Genomic DNA, 15,584 nt, shown 5'->3' with positions numbered 1-15,584 from the left:
TTTTTTTTTTTTTTTTTTAGTCCATTAGGTTTATTGGTAGCTAATGAGCACGGATGGGCATCGTCACCATTGTTCTTTCTTTATATGAATGATTTGCATGATGACCCCAAGACCCCCCTTGTCTCATATATTACCCCCGCCCCCTGATGAGGATATGTATAAGATATTGTTTTCAATGTCTGGTATAATGATTAAGTATGGTATTTTGTGATAATTTGGTATGGTTATGGCATGATACTATTGTACGATGTGGTTTTGTAAAACAAGGTATAATAGGTGGTATGATATTGCTTGGTTTGGTATGGTACAGTATGATAAGGTATTGTACCGTATTTGTATTTTGTATATGTTTTGATATGGTATGCCATGGGCAGCACGGTGGATTCAGCTGGAAAGCATAGGCCTCACAGTTCTGAGGTCCCGGGTTCGATCCCGGACCCGCCTATGTGGAGTTTGTATGTTCTGCCCCTGCCTGCGCGGATTTTCTCTGGGCACTCCGATTTCCTCCCACATTCCAAAAACATCCAACATTAATTGGACACTAAAAATTGCCCATGGGTGTGATTGTGAGTGCGGCTGTTTATCTCTATGTGCCCTGTGATTGGCTGGCAACCAGGATAACCGGCTCAGAAAACGGATGGATGGATGGATGGATGGATGGATGGATGGATGGATGGATGGATGCTATGCTATGTTGTTGTATTGTATGATATATGATATACTGTAGTACAAATCAAATAGTATGATCCTAGGTATGATATTCTATGGTATGGTGATCTGCTGTTGCCAATGAAGATATATTTCCCATTAAAGCAATTGTATTATCAGAATAATTTTCTATTCAAGAGAAAGTTATTATGTATTCATTGCTATGAGTCAAAGCTGATTACATCGACTTCGGAGGTGCTAAAAACAAATCAAATCTTTACATTTGACGCACTCTTTCATTCTAGCCCATGTTTTCAGTCACACCCGGCCTGGCGGCCAACGCCAACGGAGGCGCGGCTGCGGCGTTCAACCCGTACCTCGGCCCCGTGTCGCCCGGCCTGATGCCCGCCGAGATCCTGCCCAGCGCCCCGGTACTGCTCACCAGCAACGCCAGCGTTCCCGTCCCCGTCGCCACCGCGGCTCAGAAACTGATGAGGACGGATAGACTGGAGGTGAGACGGACGGGGATTGGGGATTTTGAATTAGAATTCTATCACGTCCGTCCGTTTTTAAGCAAAACGCGAGTAAATACAGCAGCCGTCGAACATTATTCCGCAGCCCTGCAAAGCGATTAGCCTTTGAAAAGCGGGATGTGTCTGAATATTAAAGACCCTTCCCTCAAACAGCAACTGTGTGTAGAATTTAATTATGTATCTAGTACACAGTCTGTGTACTCTACACAACAACCATTACCATAATACGGTCATTATCCCGACTTAAGCAAAGAAGAGGAAACATTAATAAGAGTAGCTCTGCGCACACATTAGCCATGCCCAAGTTTCCCAGAATCACAGCCAAACTTGTACAGAATCTTTCCTCCTTCCATGAAATCAATCAGTCACATGATGAGCACCGCTCGTCTCGCTGTGCGCGGCTAATCATTAATTGGACTGTAGCTCAGTCTCATCCATTATGCAGCCCCACCCGGGAAACAACGGCGGCAGAATAACGAGCTAATTGTTGGCACGCAGGCGGGAGGTGGGCGACAAAGTTAGGATGGTTGCATTTAACATGGAGCAGTGGGCGGTCAGGTAATTAATGGCGGGCAGGGGGCGATGAGGAAGTCGCCGGGCAGACGACGTGCAGAGCGACGGGGATTGGATCAGTGACGGGACAAAATAGATTGTGGGAGCAGATGGGGTGGGGCTAAAAGGAAAATCAATTTGGAGACCTGTTGCGGTCATCAAGGGAGGAGGCTCAGCCACGCTATCAGATGCAGAAGACAAAGCAGGCATTAGATTTCACTGCAGAGTCAAGTGTCACAATGGAGACGGGAGCAAGACGGCACCCTGCAGCTTTTTCATCCAAGTGATCCTTTCAACTCTCTCATCTCGCTATTGTTAGCATTTTCATTTATACGCAGACAAACATTATAAGACATTTGGGAGCCAGACGATACCCAAAAGAAGTTGGCAGGAATTGTGACTTTTTATTTTTACAATGGAAATAGCCTTCTTTAATTGAGATTTTTATTTGCATTGTGCACACTGTTTGGCATTACGCACACACACATTGGTGTTTATTTTGTTAATAACAAAATAATAACAATAATAATCCATCTAGCCATCCATTTTCTCTTACGCATGAGCCTATCCAAGTTGACTTTAGGCAATCAGTGGGTCCAACCTGGACTGGTTGCCACCCGATCACAGGAAACAATAGTTATAATAATGGTAATAATAACAGTAATAAAAAGTGGACACACACATATGCACCTCTTTAGATTTTATTTTGGGTCCCTAGCACCTGCAGATTAGTGGGTGTCCGGTTTACAGTAATTGTTTAATTTTGTTACTATTTATTATTGTCTATTTGCTAATAATAATAGATCAAGTAATAATACAATACAATGCAGCCCTATGGGGGCACAAACCAGTGCAATCTGTAGGCCGGTCCCAAGCCCGCATAAATGCAGAGGGTTGCGTCAGGAAGGGCATCCGGCGTAAAAACTGTGCCAAACAAATATGAGCGTTCATCTAAGAAGAGGAGGAAACCGGATCCAGCGTCAGAAGAAAAAGAGGAATGCACAGAGCCTACAACTGAGTGTAGGGACTTTGAATGTTGGGACTATGACAGGAAAAGCTCAGGAGTTGGTTGACATGATGATTAGGAGAAAGGTTGATATTCTGTGCATCCAAGAGAGCAGGTGGAAAGGTAGTAAGGCTAGAAGTTTGGGAGCAGGGTTTAAATTATTCTATCACGGAGTAGATGGGAAGAGAAATGGAGTAGGGGTTATTTTAAAGGAAGAGCTAGCTAAGAATGTCTTGGAGGTGAAAAGAGTATCAGATCGAGTGATGAGACTAAAATTTTAAATTGAGGGTGTTATGTATAATGTGGTTAGCGGCTATGCCCCACAGGTAGGATGTGACCTAGAGTTGAAAGAGAAATTCTGGAAGGAACTAGATGAAGTAGTTCTGAGCATCCCAGTGAGCGAGAGAGTTGTGATTGGTGCAGATTGTAAAGGACATATTGGTAAAGGAAACAGGGGCGATGAAGAAGTGATGGGTAAGTACGGCATCCAGGAAAGGAACTCTGAGGGACAGATGGTGGTGGACTTTGCAAAAAGGATGGAGATGGCTGTAGTGAACACTTATTTCCAGAAGAGGGAGGAACATATAGTGACCTACAAGAGCGGAGGTAGAACCACGCAGGTAGATTATATTTTGTGCACACGATGTAATCTGAAGGAGGTTACTGACTGTAAAGTAGTGGTAGGGGAGAGTGTAGCTCGACAGCATAGGATGGTAGTGTGTAGGATGACTCTGGTGGTGGGTAGGAAGATTAAGAAGACAAAGGTAGAGCAGAGAACCATGTGGTGGAAGCTGAGAAAGGAAGAATGTTGTGCGGCCTTCCGGAAAGAGGTGAGACAGGCTCTCGATGGACAACCGAAGCTCCCGGAAGACTGGACGACGACAGCCAAGGTGATCAGAGAGACAGGCAGGAGAGTACTTGGTGTGTCATCTGGTAGGAAAGGGGAGAAGGAGACTTGGTGGTGGAACCCCAAAATACAGGGAGTAATACAAGGAAAGAGATTAGCGAAGAAGAAGTGGGATACTGAGAGGACTGAGGAGAGGCGAAAGGAGTACATCGAGATGTGACGTAGGGCAAAGGTAGAGGTGGCAAAGGCTAAACAAGAGGCATATGAAGACATGTACACCAGGTTGGACACGAAAGAAGGAGAAAAGGATCTCTACGGGTTGGCCAGACAGAGGGATAGAGATGGGAAGGATGTGCAGCAGGTTAGGGTGATTAAGGATAGAGATGGAAATGTGTTGACTGGTGCCAGTAGTGTGCTAAATAGATGGAAAGAATACTTTGAGAAGTTGATGAATGAAGAAAATGAGAGAGAAGGAAGAGTTGAAGAGGCAAGAGTGAAGGACCAGGAAGTGGAAATGATTACTAAGGGGGAAGTCAGAAAGGCACTACAACGGATGAAAACTGGAAAGGCAGTTGGTCCTGATGACATACCGGTAGAGGTATGGAAGCAATTTGGAGAGATGGCTGTGGAGTTTTTGACCAACTTGTTCAACAGAATACTCGCGGGCGAAAAGATGCCTGAAGAATGGAGGAAAAGTGTTCTAGTTCCCATTTTTAAGAACAAAGGGGATGTTCAGAGCTGTGGGAACTATAGAGGAATAAAGTTGATGAGCCACACAATGAAGTTATGGGAAAGAGTAGTGGAGGGTAGACTCAGGACAGAAGTAAGTATCTGCGAGCAACAGTATGGTTTCATGCCTAGAAAGAGTACCACAGATGCATTATTTGCCTTGACGATGCTCGTGGAAAAGTACAGAGGAGGTCAGAAGGAGCTACATTGTGTCTTTGTGGATCTAGAGAAAGCCTATGACAGAGTACCAAGAGAGGAACTGTGGTACTGCATGCGTAAGTCTTGTGTGGCAGAGAAGTATGTTAAAATAGTACAGGACATGTATGATGGCAGCAGAACAATGGTGAGGTGTGCCTTAGGTGTGACAGAGGAATTTAAGGTGGAGGTGGGACTGCATCAGGGATCAGCTCTGAGCCCCTTCCTGTTTGCAGTGGTAATGGATAGGCTGATAGATGAGGTTAGACTGGAATCCCCTTGGACCATGATGTTCGCAGATGATATTGTGATCTGCAGTGAAAGCAGGGAGCAAGCAGTGGTGAGGCCGGCCATGATGCACAGATTAGAGACGGTGGCACTGAAGAAACAACAGGAAGCAGAACTGGAGGTGGCAGAAATGAAGATGTAGAGGTTCTCGCAAGGAGTGAGCAGGCTGGATAGGATTAGGAATGAGCTCATTAGAGGGACAGCCAAAGTTGGATGTTTTGGAGACAAGGTCAGAGAGAGCAGACTTCGATGGTTTGAACATGTTCCAAGGCGAGAGAGTGAGTATGATGGTAGAAGGATGCTGAGGATGGAGCTCCCAGGCAAAAGAGCGAGAGGAAGACCAAAGAGAAGGTTTATGGATGTGGTGAGGGAAGACATGAGGGCAGTTGGGGTTAGAGAGGAAGATGCAGGAGATAGGCTAAGATGGCAAAAGATGACACGCTCTGGCGACCCCTAATGGGACAAGCCGAAAGGAAAAGAAGAAGAAGATGTAATAATACAATACATTAATGGTGAATAATTATTACAATTTCAAAATTATTATTTTAACATATGTTATTATAAAGGCGGCACGGTGAATCAGCTGGTAAAGAGTTGGCCTCACAGTTCTGAGGTCCCGGGTTCAATCCCGGACCCGCCTGTGTGGAGTTTGCATGTTCCCCCCATGCCTGCGTGGGTTTGTCACGATGTGCCCTGCGGTTGGCGGACAACCAGTTTAGTGTGTACCCCACCACCTGCCCGTGGACAGCACTCCCCGCGATCCTTGTAAGGATAAGCGGCTAAGAAGATGGATGGATGTTATTTTAAATTATTGTAAACAACTGCAACAAAAAACATCAAAGAATAATTATTGCCAAGTCATTCTTATTTAATTAGCTATTAACTTCGCTTAACTATTTTCATGAGTGGCATAAATCGGCATAGCAGGCGGCACCACTGTGAGAATATTTCTTTCATGCATTTTCGGAGTAACTCTGCCATATTAGTCGCCACTATTGTTGCTGTGCCATTTATTAGAAACTCACTTTGCGAAAAAAAATATCCTTGGAGACAGACATATTTGACTTTCTGCTGTGACATTCAAAATAAACAGAGCTGGAATTCTGTGGATTATCACGTGCTGCAGTCGGTAGATGCGTTACACACAATTTCCTTCAGTCGTGGAGAAATCTCCTATTTTAGAAGACAACCGCCTGTGTAGAAATATTTTCCAGAACACTCCGTCTTATTCTGTCCGTCACTCCCTCCTTAGGTGTTGCCATAGTGCGGCAATTCGCGACTCCCATAAACTCACATGTTGCTTTTTTACCTGCAAACGGCCGAGAACGACGGTTACCATGGGGATGCAAATATGATTAACGGGCCCTTCATTTGCTTCCCCACCTAAGCACTCTGGGCGGGTTACAGCTCACTCTAATGCATGATTAAGCACCGTTAAGGGAGATACGCCGGTCCACGCTGGCTGCAGGGAACATCAAATCGCTCCAATTTGGCCTCACTCTCTTTTCTGACTCCTCTTTTTTTTTAAACTACCATACACTGTCTACCACTCTCTCTCTCTCTGGCTTGTCTCCTTATACTCGATCTATCTGTCCTTTACTCCAAATTCATCATCTACTCCCACGTTTCCTCTCCCCTCCCTCCATCACCCACCTCACCAACATCTGCCTGACAACAAGACAGCCTCCTTTTTTTTTTTCTTTTCAATAAGGCCAGTTGTGGCGATGGTGGCGTTGGGGAAAGGCTGAATGTGTATTACGTGTATATATTTAGAGAGCTACGTGGAGGCCTGAACCCAACCGCTCGCCGCGATTGGTGTTTGTAGATGATTAGCCGTCATGGCGACAGACAGTTTGTGCACAAATCGCTTTATGCATGCAGACAGCGGGGATGATAAACAAGGAATGGGGAAAAAAAAAGCAAGGAGATATACACACAGGGTGTTATAATATATTAAATCTGTTTTAGTGCGATTGAGAGTCAGCAGAAGTAAACTGAACTCAAGCAGAGACGATAAGTTATTGCAACTCTCTTTAAAGTGTCAAAATGTAATTCTAAAGGGGGGGGATCATTGTGTACAGTACTTGTGCTAACTTTGTGTATATGTGTGTGCGTGTGTGTGTGTGTGTATTGGTTGGTTAATATGTGAAACTCAGCCCCCCCTCTCCTTCAGCTCTCATATTTCCCACGAGCCTCACTGAGCAGTGAGTCTCCCGCTTTTCCTAACCATTTGCTGCTCCCTGTCGTCCCTCCAAAGAACAACAACACTGATTGGAATGAAGGTTCTGCGCACTGTGATCGGGGAGGCCGTAAAAATGAGCGTCGGTCACGCTCTGTTCTGCCCATCAATCCGGAGTAACGCCTCCACTCGTCAATTAGATTGATTGTCTCAGTGTGCCTGAAGTGATCATCATTTTGTGAACAGGCAAAGCGGATTAATTAATTCATCAAATGCTGAAGTAAATGAAGCTGTGACTTACTGACAGCTGCGACTTTGCATTTTTTAGTGGGGTATTTTTTTTAGTCTCAAAATAGGTTAGTATAGGGCAGCACAGTGCACTAGTGGTTAGTACAGCTGCCTCAGAATTCTGAGGTGTGATGTGGGCAGATTTAGTTTAGTTGTGCTTGCATGGGTTTTTCTCCTCCCATATTGCAAAAACATGTTACATCATGCTACCTTCACTCTATGTTCCCACCGGCAACATGTCCACACGAGCAGATATGTCAGTTGTGCGTATGAGCGCATTTCAGTTGTGCTTGTGTAAGAATCTACATCTTTGGTCAGGACCTGGTTTAGCAGAAGCATGTGATGTTGACAACCAGCATGGATTAACAACGGCATAAAACAGACCCCAGTCATGATGCAGTGAGGGATCATGGGTAAAGTAAGCCATTTTAGGTCTGGAAAGAGCTTTTTCTGGAGAGCTACTGGTTGCTGAACTCAGACTAGCTAAAATGAATCTTGTGTTTTCATGGTGTTCTACGACCCACACACACACACACACACACACACCCTCAAAAAAATCCCGGACGTCCAAACTATCCAATCATTTTCTAAACTCGTAGTCCAATGAGTAACAATCCAAATGTGATTTGCTTGTCATCACTGTCAATACAAGTAGTGACTGGAAATTTACATGGTAATTCAGAGCTCTAAGAAATATACTACGCATGCTTCCTGTCCCACTGTGGCCTGCCATTCCAGTTTTGACACGCCCTAAAATGTTGTGTCAGATACTGTTGTAGTCACCCCATTTTACTGGCTAAGTACGTAAGTTCTTTGACAAATTGAGAATCTCACTGGGCTGGGACAGGACTGCCATGGCCCCAGTAACATTGTGGGAATTTCCAATACTGTATGTGTAAACGAGAGTGCGGATGGAATGGGTTGTCATCCGGTCAAGAGTGTACTCTTCCTCTCAACCCAAAGTCAGCGGTGGATAGGCTCAAGATCACCCCCGACCCGAAAAAGGAATGGGCTATAGAAAATAGACAGATGGATAGATGTTGGTTCTACAATCTGTTCCACTTTTGGAGCATAAGACTGGAGTGTCCACAGTATTTAATATTATTTAAAAGTACATTATACCATACATTTGTGCTACAGGTATGTCGGGAGTACCAGAGGGGCAACTGCACCCGTGGCGAGAACGACTGCCGTTTCGCGCACCCGTCCGACAGCACCATGATTGACACCAACGACAACACGGTGACTGTGTGCATGGACTACATCAAGGGCCGCTGCTCCCGGGAGAAGTGCAAGTACTTCCACCCGCCCGCTCACCTCCAGGCCAAAATCAAAGCGGCCCAGCATCAAGTCAACCAGGCGGCGGCTGCCGCAGCCATGGTAAGTGTCCTCGCTTTTGACTTTAAATGTTTCCGTGTCATGTAGAACAGATATGATGTTACAGAATAGCCACTACTCGTGACTTTCGAATTGGAAGACATTACTTTACGTCTCCATGAGATTGTATCAGAGTTCGGTTGCAGAGGGCGTCAGTATTACGTTGTATACACTGGCATTTCACATTTTAAATTAGCGTGGAAATGACCCTTTTAAATGGCTACAGTTCACATGAAGGCAGTATTAAACAAAAGTCAAGCAGTTGTATTTTGTCATTTTAAAATTCTAACCCTAACCCGTTTTAGGTTTCATGTAACAATTTAACATTCTTGACATCCAAGTGAAAAAAGACAAGGTATCACTGTCATCAAAGGGAAAAAATGTAAATTACCTTTGCAAACACCACACAGAAGGAACAGGAAATTGTTTAAGTAATATGTTTGTGCATTTACATTAGGGCTGCCAAGGTAACTCATAATTAATCAGGAAAAAAATTATCATTAACTCAGATTAATTGCAGCGTTTATTTTGACCACACACGCTCCTTTACCTTAGCCACAGATAGATATCTGAAATCCGATGCGCGTTATGTTCAGTGATGGTTCCCATAAGATTTTAATGCATTCCACACATTAACCCCGCCCCCCTGTCTTTCAATGCATTACGCACACCTATCTGTGGAGGGCAGTGGGTTTTGGAGGGCCCTCAGCCACCAAATATAAGGCATTTCTGAAGCTTATTTTGCAGACAAGACGGTGCCAATTCACTTGCTGGTGTCTGCAGACACACACACACGCACACACCCTGAGACTTATTCACTGGGTGTGGGGCCACTCGCTCATTGCGACAAATCCCTTATAACTGTGTGAATTTCTTGGGTGTCCCCTCACTTACACTCTGGTCCTACAGATATTTATAATTTACACGGCCAATCCTGCCACACTTCGGTGGTACAGCCGGGTACACGTCCCCTCTCCTGCATGCTTCCCCTCTTGTCCTGTCCAATATTGTCCTGTCCTTCCCTCAGGGTGTGGCATTACTGACCCATACAACATTCAAATCCATTGTGTCAATGCAGCAGTTATATAATGCTTGACTTTCCTCATCTTTTATACAGCTAGTGCTTTGTCTTTTGTCTCTTCTTTTCCTTATTTAATGACCCTTTTACTCCCCTTTCCTGTCACTCTCCTTTAAAAATACAATTACATAAAAATGGGTACTGCAAGTGATCAAGTCTTCTCCCCCGCCCCAAACCTCCGAGATCAAGCCCATGCTTGCTTACGCCAGTGTGAATTCAGGTGGCACCGGCTGGTGCGCTCAGGGGAAGAATTTTGCTTCAAAAGTCACGCAGATGGGACTTTCGACAAAACAAATGTCATTTGCATATAGTACCGCAATGAATTCTCTTTTCATTTCAAGTACAGAAAGTTTAAAATACTATCTGAAGTCAGAATATGGTACTTTGTGTGGTATAGCTGTTGGTTGTGATTAATTTTAATTCAAATTTCAAGTGTGATTCATCTGATTAAAATAATAGTGATTGGCAGCCCTAATTGAGCATCTGTTGGGTAATAAAGGAAGAAAAAAAAGAGAATTATTAAAGAAAATGTTCTTTTACCTCATTTTCCACATACTGGTAATTTTCTAGTGAATTTCATCATTACTGGTATACTGGCCCATTGTCATTATACATTACGATATGTAGACCAAAGCTAATAGCCTGCACTGATTGTCATCAATCGAAGGCCACATAAACACATTTACACTTCAACCAATTTAAGAAACATGTTAAAAACAACCATTCAGTCAATTGCGTTTAATGTGGCAACAAAATTCATGTTAGGACTGTTAATCTGTTTTTACTCATAGTAAAAATGTGCATGTTGTGCTCTTGTTCTGGTTGTAAACTGCATTGCAATGATTTTTTGTTTGTTTGTTTGTTTGTTTGTTTTGTCTTGTTTTTGTTTTTTCCACACCGACCCGCAATGCACTGCTGCCCGCCTCCCCATGACGCACCCGCCACTTGGTGGTTTATGTTAATGCGCTTGAACCCATTGGCCCATTGCCATCGTGTGCTCGCTGCCTGCTAATTAAGACTCAGTCGGCTGTCAAATCACCGAAGCGGCCCCTCGATGCAGCTTTTCAGCGGGTACCTATGACCTTTTGCCCTTTAGCCTGGAATGTCACTGTTGTCTCCTAGAAGTCTACTTGATATTGTGGACTCAGCGCTAATAGACGCTAGGCCTCGGGTACCACTTGAATCAATTGGCTGGTAGCTGTGATTACCTTTTAACAGCATGTATAGTGGTGGCCATCTTTGATAGCCCACACGTGACCTGGCATCTGTAAAGTTGAAGTGGATGGTGAAATGGGGGTGCATAGGGGAAGATACTTATAATACTCAATATTTACATGGATTGGAATATACATATCTGCGTTATTATAATTATTGCTAGAATTACATATTTTTGGCGAAAAAAATTTGATATTGGAAATAGTGGAGGGATTTTTTTTTTCCAAATTGTACAAATAAAGGTCTGCCCCTACTAATTGCTATTTTTTAATTAAATACAGAAATCACTGCAAGTATTGTTTTAAATTCAGAGTACTTATATAGAATATATTATATGTATTGTTGGATTTTTTTTTTTTTTGTTCAGAAATGTGTTTTGTTGTGCTGCCACCGTGGACGACTGGTTAGAGCGTAAACCTCACAGTTGTGAGGACCGGGGTTCAAATATTGGCCCCGCCTGTGGGAAGTTTGAATGTTCTCCCTGTGCCTACATGGGTTTTCTCTGGGCACTCTGGTTTCCTCCCACATCCCCAAAACATGCAACATGAATTGGACATTCTAAATTCCCCCTCGGTGTAATTGTGAGTGCAACTGTCTCCGTGTGCCCTGTGACTGGCTGGCAACCAGTTCAGGATGTACCCTGCCTCTTGCCCGATGACGGCTGGGATAGGCTTCAGCACTCCTGCCAACCTTGTGAGGTTAAGCGGCTAAGAAAATGGAATATATATACGGATCACTGGGGTTGGCTCTAGCACCCACGTAGCATGAGAGGCTCCGATGATGGATGGATTATTTATTGCATTTCTCAATGCAATTATTGAAAATTTTGATTTATGAAAATATCCATCCATCCATTTTCTTTGCCGCTTATCCTCACGATGGTTACGGGGAGTGCTGGAACCTATCCCAGCTGTCAACGGGCAGGAGGCGGTGTACACCCTGAACTGGTTGCCAGCCAATCACAGGGCACATGGAGACAAACAGCCACACTCACAATGTTGTTCGAAAAAGCTCCTAAAAATGGTCCAATGTCCATCGTGGTGTTTTGCAATATTTTTACAAAAATGTGTAGTTAAAGAAATGGCCTCTCCCTAATGAACAGCTGAGTCCTAAAATATGCCTGATCATTTCTACACTGGAGTCAAAAAAAATGCCTGACGCATTACAGTTTGTGGAGATAAAGTGTTTGTATTACTCACTAACTCACAATCTTACATTCTCTACTAGAAGAGGAGAGAATGGCAAATTATGAGTTATTCTTATGAAATAAAAAGTAAATACTTAAAATCATGTATTTAATAGTGAGCTTGTCACATTGTGAGTCAAGAATGCATGTAGAATGTATTTTTCTGTCTAATAATTGTCTTGCACGGTATAGTCAATATTTGTGATTGTTTTAGAGCTTATTGTCTTCTTTTATCGTGGAGATTCAATGCAGCTTTGCCCATTTGCGATTTCGTGGTCGTGCTATGTATGTATTAAGCTACTAGGACTGTCACGTTTATACGCGCCGTAACATTCCCAAATTTATTATTCGTGTTGCAAATGTTTCTGTAATTTTGACTTCATCCTCTAACTGTATTTTTTCCCCCCTCTTTGCCCCAAATGTGTGATCCATTATGGTCGCTCTGGTTCCCCTCATCAGGGGCTCCCTCCCGTCCTGCCCCCCTTACCAAAGAGACCCACACTTGAAAAAGCCAACGGTGCCGCCACCATGTTCAACGCTGGTGTATTTCAGTACCAACAGGCCCTAGCCAACATGCAGTTCCAGCAGCAGGCTGCCTTCATCCCTTCGGGTGAGTCTTGGCACGCAAGCGTCGCCCTGTGCATGCTGATTGGCTGCCAAGTCATATGAAAGGCTGCCTTTTCACTCATTGAAAAAACTCCAGTCCGGTAATGATTCATAAGTAACCGAGTATTCTACTATCAATTCTATTTTAAATCATCAAGTACAAGGATACAATCTATTTTGGCATGCCTGTGTAGCGATTGCTTCATTTCAGGTAGGAATTATTGTTCTCAATCTTGGCTGTTAGCCGAGCTTCAGCGGCGGCGGACGCCTTTAGCCGAGTGGTGGCAGAGGCCTTTAGCTGAGCTTCGGCGTCCGGGGAGGCCCTTAGCTGAGCTTCGGCGGAGGCCTTTAGCCGGGCTTCGGCGGCGGCGGAGGCCTTTAGCCTAGCTTCGGCGTCCTGGGCTAATGGCCTCCACCACCTGGAAGTTCAGCTCGCGGCCCGCCGCTGGAACTCGCTCGTCAGACTCCGCATCATTCCCGTCCAGAGAACCATCCGCGGCTGCCAGCCCGGAGCTCCCGAGGGCCTTTGTTTACGCATTTATGTCACGCGTAGGCCTCCGAGTAGTCAGACTCACTGTCATTCCACCCGAAGAACCATCCGAATATTCAACATTAATTACAGCCACAGGTTCAAATCTGTATGGAAGTATTCCTCAGTCTTCTCCATCAACCAATACTGCGATTTCTTCATGAGATGAGGATAAATACAAGAAATCCGCGCTGGGTATAAATAGTGTCCCATGTAATCGAGCCTTTGTTGCGACACGGTACACGTCACATCCACGCACGTAGGTCATGTGACTCGCGAAAATGGCAGCGTCCCTGAAAATTCGTAATTGTCAATAAAAATCTTCTCAAAACACAATTAAATGAGAGAGGATTTAACATGACTTTGTATAAATAGGGTACATATTACATGACCTATTGAATACACTGTTAATGCAAAGCACTGGATTTCCCTTTTAACTTGCATTTCCTGTTTCCGGGTGAATAGTGATTTTTTAGGATCAGGCTTGTTTGTTACCAATGTTTATGAAATAAGCACGTAAATTAATGTCAAGACTACACAAAATCAGTGGCGCGTTTCAATATATATGTATTTCTATTTGTAACAAATTTTACGTGCGTGATTTTTCATGCTCGACTGTGCAGATTTGCGAGTACAATGCCGCACGTCAAATCACAGTGACTGCGGTACAGTACTATTTTTCTTATTAAAAACATGTTACAAATACTTTTGTTGGTGTTTTTTGGGCGCTGCAATGGATTAATGACATTTCTATTCAATGCAGAAAGATGATTTCAGATGCAACTGTCTTGAGTTACAAGCGTGGTCACAGAATGAACTAAGTACCAAAAGGAAGTGGAGTAAAAATGACTTATTTTGCCAGCCTTCGTAGAATTTAAATGCACCAAAAATGAAAAAAAAAAAAAAATCAAGAGGACAAACGTGGACTTAACATACAGCAACCACAAAAAATGTTGAGCTGTGTGTCTGAGTGATGAACGGGCAGACACTAAGAGAATTGAGCTATAACGATACATCACAGTCACAGTCTGAATCCATATATGCAAACATAAAAAATATTGGACCTCTCTGCATTGTGTAATCAATCACCATCCTACTTCCGTCTTGACATTGCCACTCAGTCAACGTTAGCCGATAAATACAATCGCACATAAGCCAAAAGAAGGCCTTTTTTTAATGTACATGCAGTGTATGCAATATGTTTCGTATGATTAAAGCTCATTTTGTGTGGCCCATGTGGCCATCCGGTGAAATTCAATCATGTCAAATTTTATAAGTGACCTTTCTTCTTTTTTTTTTTTTGTTTTTTTGGGGCGTTCCTCTTCCTTTCCACTCCACTTCCTGTTGCAATGCATGATGGGCAGGCTCAATATTGTGCATGACGCCTGCAACAAGTGTTGGTAGGTGCCAGCTTTCCTATTCGATTCTATTGTTGTACCTTTCATGTCATACCAACAAATCATGTGAGATAAGACACGCACAAATAATACATTTTCCACCCCCAAATCAATTTAGTCGAAAGAACAGTATTTTGTCCTGCTGCAAGTTTGCCTGTCACCTCATGCTTGTTGCAGTTTTTACGCGCTCCAAGCTCGCTAACTACTCTTTATGTTGCCTGGCTATAAACATGAGGAATTTTCCTTTACTAACTGTCTTACTTGTACTATTTTACAATTAATATACATAATACGAAATATATGCTGTAGACTTTAAATTCTTGTTGTATATTGAGTGTCACTTCACCCCATCTTACATTTCAGATTTTTCTTTATCAAATCAGTTGTGGGAATCCTTATTTTTAAGTCACATCTTTAACCATGGGGCAGATTTATTTTTTTAAGGAAAGAATATTGATAGAGATATTTACAATATCTAAATCCTTTTGAAATGCTTTTAAATATTTGTATGTATATTCTAATGTTAACATTTAATATTTTTGAATAAGGCAAGCACTTAGAAAATGTGTGTGGGGTGTTGCAGACTTATGCTGGAATCATGAAAAAAATATTTAAATATCTAGCCTTAGTACCACACAATGGAATAAATGTAATTTTAATAGTAAGTGGTAATTATGTATCTCTGCTATATTTTTTGCATGAAATGGGATTTTTTTTGTTCATTTCATCATTTGGCACAGCAGACATTTCGCAGGGAAATTACTTTAAAATGTGTTATAAATAATAATGACATACTAAGCATTTAAGAAATAATGGAGTAAAAAACATATAGTGATCTTTTTATTGTTTTCATTATGTCGCATTGCAATTGCATATTTGTATTGGTTAAAAAATAATAGATTCTTCGTATGGTTTTACTGAACGCATGCTG

At 43.0% G+C, this 15,584-nt stretch overlaps 1 protein-coding gene across 12 annotated transcripts in view; it reads left to right on the top strand.

The window, feature by feature from the left end:
* The window catches only part of LOC133504355 (muscleblind-like protein 1), a 110,282-nt gene that overhangs the window by 84,843 nt on the left and 9,855 nt on the right, over nt 1–15,584 (top strand). For 9 of the 12 annotated variants that reach the window (XM_061826522.1, XM_061826515.1, XM_061826517.1 and 6 more), the window contains 5 exons: nt 954–1,160; nt 8,406–8,645; nt 10,738–10,791; nt 12,581–12,731; nt 14,621–14,656. In XM_061826522.1, the coding sequence (XP_061682506.1) occupies nt 954–1,160; nt 8,406–8,645; nt 10,738–10,791; nt 12,581–12,731; nt 14,621–14,656 (688 nt within the window). The remainder of the gene's footprint in view (nt 1–953; nt 1,161–8,405; nt 8,646–10,737; nt 10,792–12,580; nt 12,732–14,620; nt 14,657–15,584) is intronic. The other 3 variants (XM_061826524.1, XM_061826523.1, XM_061826525.1) reach the window with 3 other exon arrangements.

Source organism: Syngnathoides biaculeatus, chromosome 8 (genome assembly GCF_019802595.1).
Source record: "Syngnathoides biaculeatus isolate LvHL_M chromosome 8, ASM1980259v1, whole genome shotgun sequence".
Lineage (NCBI taxonomy): Eukaryota > Metazoa > Chordata > Actinopteri > Syngnathiformes > Syngnathidae > Syngnathoides > Syngnathoides biaculeatus.
This window is presented reverse-complemented; position numbering and strand designations above follow the sequence as displayed.